Source organism: Tiliqua scincoides, chromosome 8 (genome assembly GCF_035046505.1).
Source record: "Tiliqua scincoides isolate rTilSci1 chromosome 8, rTilSci1.hap2, whole genome shotgun sequence".
NCBI classification, from domain to species: Eukaryota; Metazoa; Chordata; class Lepidosauria; order Squamata; family Scincidae; genus Tiliqua; species Tiliqua scincoides.
The window spans coordinates 39991071-39998538 of record NC_089828.1 but is presented as its reverse complement, the minus strand read 5'-3'; the positions used below and the strand labels follow the sequence as shown (position 1 = coordinate 39998538).

Genomic DNA, 7468 nt, shown 5'->3' with positions numbered 1-7468 from the left:
ACCTGTGGGATTGCCTACTGGGTAGTCACCTGAGCCATTTGAATGTCTGCTCCTGGAAATCAGGAGGACATACTGGTTCAGTGAACCAGCTGGAAACCAGGCCCTGTATTTACCATTCAGGTAGGGTAGAAGATACTCAGACAACAACACAACGGGACAAACACAGGTACCGTCTTTGAATGACAGTAGCCTCTTCAAGCTTCAATAACCTCCAAGGTACTAGAAACATCCTAAACAGGTGAAAAAATTGGCAAAAAAGAGGAAAATCCAGGGTTTTCATCACAGGTGTAGTTCTTTAAACAACACACAACTAACCTTTGGGCTTGACTACCACAGGATGGAGTGGTAGCCACTAGCTGCCACTGTTTAGACAAATTCCTGGAACCTAGGCCAATGGAGCCTCCATGTAGAGAAGTAGAATATCTCTGAGCAGCAGATGTTGGGGGTGAATAAACAAGGAAGGGCCAGCAGGGAAGAGACCTGAGCTTCCCAGAAGCATCCAGGTGACCACTGTTGAAAACAGATGGCTGGGTCAGATACAGCTTGGGACTTATCTCGAAGAGGTTCAGAGGCCAACCTGCCAGAAAAAAACACATTCCAATCTGGCTACTTTCATTGCCCAGGCCCACAGGCAGCTCCTTGGACCCCAGACCCATGGCAGGGTCCACTGCACTGATGCCTGCCCTTGGGTCCCCTCCCAAGAGAATTGGGCTGTATTTTTCAGGTACTTCATTGTTAGTGGCCAACTTCTTTTAGTGAAACATTTTAGGCTGGAATTCAAAGTCAATAGAATGAGCAAGACCCATGTGGTCTGCAGATAACAATGTGGCTCTTTGAGCATTTCCCAACAGTGTGGTGCAACCAGGAAGTCACAACCATTACATGGCATTTCTGAGAAAGACGGGTTTGAACGACCAGTGCCTTCCCCTTGGCTGGAGTTGCCTACTACAAGGAAGGCATCAAAGAGCTGCTTACAGCATTTGAGAGGGAAAGCACCGAAGGAGACTGGTGGAGATCAGGTTTGGAGAGACCCACGCAGACCAGGTATGTTGCCACTTACACCTGTCTGTTTTCCTGGCCTACAGCAGTTTCACTGATTTCAGCTTTGGGGAGTTGGAAAGATGAGAAGAGCTGGTTCACTGTTAAAACATACAGGAGCAGTGGTGAAAGGACAAGAACAGAGTCAAGAGAATTCTGCCAGTCCACAAGTGAAGGGGAGCAGCTAGCTGCAAAAAAAAAAAATTCCATTTTTCACATTTCTAGCCCTTTATGGGCTAGGGGCACCAACTGTAGGGACCCATGGCACTTCACAAGGGCCTGCACCGGACCAATTTAGAATGAATAGGAGCTGTATGTCCTTCCCCCCTCCTTTTTACCCCCCCCCCCCCGCAGTAAATTCCTGGAAGCAGCTTTCTAAATGAGATGATCCAAATGACTGTCAATATTTATGTATCAATCCTGGCCATTTGCTTCCAAAGATATTTCACAAATCTTTGTTTGTGCATGTTTTCTGGACATAATGCGACTCAGGCCTACAATGAGTCTCCAACCTGGTCTCTATCAGAGCTATGTCCATGAGGTGATTCCAGGTGTTCAGAAGCAGGGGACAGACTATGGGATCAGGCCCAGAATTCAGCGTCCTGGAACCTCCTCTTTCACATTCCTAGCCTTTACAGTTTCAAAGGCATGCTTGACAGCCTGTTTGCAAATTGTCTTCTGGATGGTCTGGAGTCAGAAGTGTTGCCAGCAGGTCCCAAAATATGTGTGATTCCTGCCCTCCCATGCCATGCCCACCTCTCAGGTGCTAGAAATGTGCAAAACTAGTGAAAAACAGGTATAAAATAGGGATTTTCACTATACATCTCAAGCTGCTTTTCTACCTTCCAGTGAAAAGGTCCCCAGAAGCCTGGGGAGGGCTATTTTGAGCAGACAAACAGCAAATAGGAAGAGAAAGGTTAAGTAACCCTTTCCTTCCCCCTCCATCACTTCCCTTTCCATGCAGTTCTATGCATGTCTACCCAGCAGACATTTAGTTCAATGGGGCTTACTCCCAGGTAAGTATCATTTGACTAGCCTCCAAGGCAGAGTGAGGGCGTGTTCCTTTGAAACTGTAATGCAAGGTGTCTTTGTCTCTTTCTCTCTGCTCATACAGCACCTTGCAATGGATCGCTTAGTCCTGACCATCTTTCACACTTGCCTTGTGATGGTCCTTCACTGCTGCTGCCTCCAAGCTTCCCCGTGCCCTCCTGTGCCCACTCCAAACAACATCACAGAGTTCTCCTGCTCATCCCTGTCCCTTAGTGATTTTCCAAGTGGCTTCCCCAAAGAGACCCGGATCATCTCTGTGGAGTTCACAAACATCTCCAGCATTGATGTGGATGCACTTCAGGGTCTTCCCAATCTCCAGGAACTTCACTTGTCCAACAACAAATTGAGAACCCTTCCCAGTGGTCTCTTCCGGAGCCTCCCAGAGTTGCATACCTTGGACCTCACTGGCAATTTCCTAGAAGACCTGCCTGTGGAGATATTTGAAAAGGCCACAGGCTTGAGGCAACTGGCTCTCACTGGAAACCGATTGAGCACCTTGCGTCCATCGTGGTTCCAGCCCCTGAGACATCTGGAGTTCCTAGACCTGTCCAACAACCAACTGGAGGATGTGCCCCAGTCTTGCTTCAACAAGCTTGAGAATTTGACATCTCTGCAACTATCGCAGAACTCTCTCCGCACACTTTCTCCACAGATGCTAGATGGAATACTCCACCTGGAGAAATTAGACCTAGAAGGTAACCAGCTCCAGTCTATTGAGAATAACACCTTCCAAGCAGTCCCACATGTGAAATTCATCTTCCTTCAAAACAATAGTTTGACTAACATACCAGCAGGGCTCTTCAAGCCTTTGGACCACTTGGAACTGTTGGATGTGTCCTCCAATCAGCTCACCACATGGGACCCTCAGTTCTCCACCAAAGTCACAACATTGAGTCTTGATCTGTCAAGAAATCCTTGGGCATGTGACTGCCACATTCTCTCTCTGCTGAATGAGCTGAAGCACCCTTCCATCAGCCTGTATTCCAAGCAAGAAACACTCTGTGCCACCCCCAAGAGCTTTCAAGGCCAGCTGCTAACATCTGTGGACGTCACCAAATTCAGCTCCTGCTCAATCCTCAAGCTACTCCCTCAGTCTGAGAAAGGATCTCACCCTCCAGTCCCTGGAGGGCCAAATTAAATCATTGCAGAGGCTCAATCTCTGAAATGTATGAGTGTCTTGATGATTGATTTTGAGATGGAGAGACCAGAATGGATGTTCATTCATTTTTGAGATCATCGTCTTCCGTATTACTTTCCCAAGTTGAGAATTTAAGGCCCAAATCCTAACCAACTTTCCAGCACTGACATAGATGTGCCAATGGGGCATTTGCTGCATCCTGCAATTGGATGGCACTCATGGAGGTCTCCTCAAGGTAAGGGAATGTTTTTTCCCTTACCTTGGTGCTGCATTGCCCTTACCTCGGTGCTGGAAAGTTGGTTAGGATTGTGCCCTAACTTTGCTTTTCCTTCAAACTTCTCTAATTGTTACTTGGTTAATGTTATTGAGATCAAACAGTTTAAGTGTTACTTGTGAATTAGTGTTCTGAGCAGAGATTCTTAAGGCACAGGCACATTTCAGTGTTTACCAAAATAGTCACTCAGGATTAAGGATGTGCAGGACAAAACATTGTGTTGTCCCTTGGTTCATATTTGAAGCCAAAAACCTTGATTATGCTGGTATTCGTTTATGACATGGTATGTTTGGCTCCCCTCCTTCTGTTTCCCCTATTAAAGTTATATAAACTCACCTTATATGAGGCTGATGGGCATTTTTTTAAAAAATCTCTTTTTAAAAGGACCACTGGAGCGCCTGCCCAGCAGCTTCTTCCTGATAGTAGTCAGGATTTTCCCTGCAATGCCTGCTTGGGTGCAGTCCTAACCCCTTATGTCAGTGCTTTCCAGCCAATGGGACACGTGCTGCATCCTGCAGTTGGGTGTCACTCATGGAGGCCTCCTCAAAGTAAGGGAAAGTTTGTTCCCTTACCTCAGACCTGCATTGCCCTTAGGTCAGTGCTGGAAAGCACTGACAGAAGGGGTTAGAATTGCGCCCTTTGTTGTGTTGGTCTGTGTTGGGAAGGGGTGGGAAACAGGGCCACTTCCAGTGATGCATGCCCTGCTTTTGTGGCAGTAGGCTCTGGAAGATGTTCCGACACTTCCTGTGGACTTTAAAAAGAGTTTAAAAATAAGGGCTCAAGCCCACCACTTTTTCCATTTGCCACAAAACACAAGCACACCCCTTCTCAGGGCCAAACAAACGTGATAAAAGAAATGAATGTGATAAAAGAGATTAAAATATGCAAAACTGCCACCATATCAAAGGAAAGGAGCTGAGGGGGGGCTGATTTCAGGAAAAAACTAAGTGTGTGGGTAAAAAGAGCAGAATCCTTCCACCTCCCCTTAGCTTACTTCTCCACCCTCTCCCCAAAACACTTTTCTCCCATTTGCAATCACTTCTGATGTCGGACCCTGGGAGAGACAAGCTCTGCATTCCTCACCAATGATGTGCCAGCCTCTGCTCATCCCTCTCGCCAGTGCTCCAGCTCTGCCTTCTCCTCCCCTCCACAGTTCCTCTTCCTCTCTGTCCCCTCTTCTTTTCCCAGTCCAGGGAGTGGGAGGAGGCAAGTAGGCAGACAGAAATGGGCACCCTCACCAAGCTACAACCTGAGGCGGCTGTGTCAGTTGGCCTCCTAGAGGGGCTGGCCCCAGGCAGGCTGGTTCCACACTTGTGTCTCCCTTGAAAGTATACCCTTATTACGACTGGGTCTCTTTGTGGGGACTGCTCAGACTCAAGCTGGATCAGTCCCTGTATTGGTGTTGAAGCATCTATGCTTCTATGTTATATATTAAAGATATATTAATGATATATTAATTTTCTTCCACAATTGGTGTGAGTTGTGGGGGAAGGGAATCCATTTCTTTTTCTTTCCTTTTTTCCCTTCATTTTTAATTGGGAACAAAATGCACAGTGTTATCGGCGGATGTCTCTCGCCTATAAATTTATGGCAAAGCTGAGCTCCTGTGGAAGTTTTAAATTAAGCCCAATTGTTTAACGCTGCTGAGCAATTTGCAGTGATTTAACAAAGCAATAAAATTGAAACGCAGGCTCATATTTGCAGACCCAACGTGGCTGACTACTTTGTCCTGTATGTGATTTTTTGTCCTTCCTTTAAATAATAATAAGAGGAGCAGTTGATGTAAACAGAAAAGAATAACATGGAGAATTGGGCAGCCCAGGGGAGGAAAGGGGGTGATGGGAGGGAAAGTAAACAGTGAATTTTCTTTCTGGAAATCTGTTCTTTTGAAAATCCTGGATTGGGCCATTGGCAGTGTCTGGTGTCTGGTGTCAGATACTGGAATTGTTGCCTGCTTGCTGGGACCCAAGCAGTGGCATAGCTACGGGAGGGGTGGCACAGTAAGTACTTCAGGCACCACAATGTGCCTTGCAAGCGGCCCCTCCCACTTGCAGTCAGAGCCATTCTGAGCAGCGATGACAATGCAGTTACCATTCTGCTGGCAGGGGCCAACCGGATCAAGCAGGCCCATAGCCAGAAATATTGAGTAAGAGAACTTAAAGAATGGCAAAATGATAGCAGAACAACCAGGAGATTAATCAGAGTAGCCCAATATGTTTGAAGTGCTTTTACTGTATTACTTCGTTGTGGGCAGAATCCGGCCTGCAAGCTTTTCCTTGCATTTCCACAAGAAAAGGATGCCAATCTGAAGCCATTTTCACTCTTAAAAGCAAGTGTCTGCCTCCTGCCCATGAGGCTATCTAGGATCCACCATAAGGAGTCTTCCACCTCCTCACAAGAGTGGGCACTGCTTGCCTTTGACTTCATGCATCAGACAGCTGCATAAACATAGGTATGTTGTCCGCCTCTGCAACCCTGCCTTGCAGCCACCAAGTGTCCACACCAGGCGCCGCTGCAACCTGGTGTGCAGCAAACAGAACTTGACATGGCCCCGCTAGCAGGCCAAATACCCCGCCAATCACAGTAAGAATCATCCGCTCCATCTGCACCCTGTCCCTTACAGGGCAGAGTTGCAAAGTGAGTCATTTGGAGGGGAAGAGAGATTTCATCTTCTGATTTAAGAAAATCCTCTGGATGGTAGAAAAGCTCACTCAAATAAGGCCAGCAGCAGGTTGCTAGAGGCTCTGGGGCACTGGATACCCCCAAGCTCATTCACAGTGGGCAATTCCTCCTCCTCATTGATGAATGCAGGGGGGAGGGGGGCAACAACAGTGGTTGACCTGTATTGAGGACTCCAGAGGGACAAGCCAGCTGGGTGGGCCTTGATCAGAGTTAGTGGCGTCACTAGGGTTCGTGTCACCCAGCGCGGGATGCCAGCGCATCACCCCCCATGCAGTGGGCGGGGCAATACCCCAGGTGGTGGGCGTGGTGATGTACTATCGCTCCGCCCCCACTGGTTTTTTGGCTGTGCCTTTTGATAGGACAAAAATAGAACACATTCTGCATGAAATTACACATTGACAGATATATAACATGATGATATTATTCTTCAAAATTATGATGTTAGTGATTTTGGTCACTAGTGGTGTCACACACACACACACCCCAAGGGTGTCAACTTACTAACACCTTATTGCAGCAGTTCTCAAACTTATAGCACTGGGACCCACTTTTTAGAATGACAATCTGTCCAAGTCCCACCAGAAGTGATGTCATGGTGGAAGTAGCATCATCAGGCAAATTAAAATAAATAAGTATAAATAATTACAAGTAAAACAAACAATTAAATAAGCAGAAGCCAGCCCTGTTCCACCAAGTGAATTTCCTCTGTAGCCTGCCTGCAATAACACCCTCCCTTACAAAACCAGTAAGCTTTTCAGCCCTACCCAGTGCCCAGTTCAATGTAAGAACTTCTGTTTAAACCAGATCACTGTCAGGATCCACCTGGCTTTGCAAGTCTCAAAAATGTTCACCTTATCAGCTGCAGCCTCTGTTTTGATCCTTTTTAGTGGGGGGGGGGGAGGCTACCTTCTGGAGCACTTGTTTAGCTGCAGGTGCATAGGATCAGGACCATTCTGGTAGCCTTGCATTCTCCTTCACCTGATCTTCCACACCAGCCAAGGCACATTTGCTTACTTGACCGTGAGTCGACTAAACTTGACCGTGAGGCTTAGTTTCGCTTTCCATAGGGCTCAATACATTCATCTACTTGGAAGAAGGGACTTCCTTCTCAGGTGTTTTTTGGGGCTGCATTCATTGGATCAGGACCATTCTGGTGTTGTTGGATTCCTCTCAGCCTGCCCTTTCCAATGGTCTAAGACAAGTTCGCCTACTCATGAGTAAACGCACAATACGGCTCACTTTCACTTTCCATAGGGATCCATGCATTTTTGTTCTCCAGTTTTTTG

At 47.0% G+C, this 7468-nt stretch overlaps 1 protein-coding gene across 1 annotated transcript; it reads left to right on the top strand.

Annotated features, from left to right (window-relative positions):
* The first annotated feature begins 2161 nt into the window (after nt 1-2161).
* Nucleotides 2162-3226, top strand: LRG1 (leucine rich alpha-2-glycoprotein 1). The gene has a single exon (XM_066636415.1). The coding sequence runs from the start codon at nt 2162-2164 to the stop codon at nt 3224-3226; it is 1065 nt and encodes a 354-aa protein (XP_066492512.1).
* The last annotated feature ends 4242 nt before the right edge of the window (nt 3227-7468 follow it).

Excerpts from the sequence above, each read along its gene's own strand:
- LRG1 (XM_066636415.1), top strand. The coding sequence starts at position 2,162 with ATGGATCGCTTAGTCCTGACCATCTTTCACACTTGCCTTGTGATGGTC.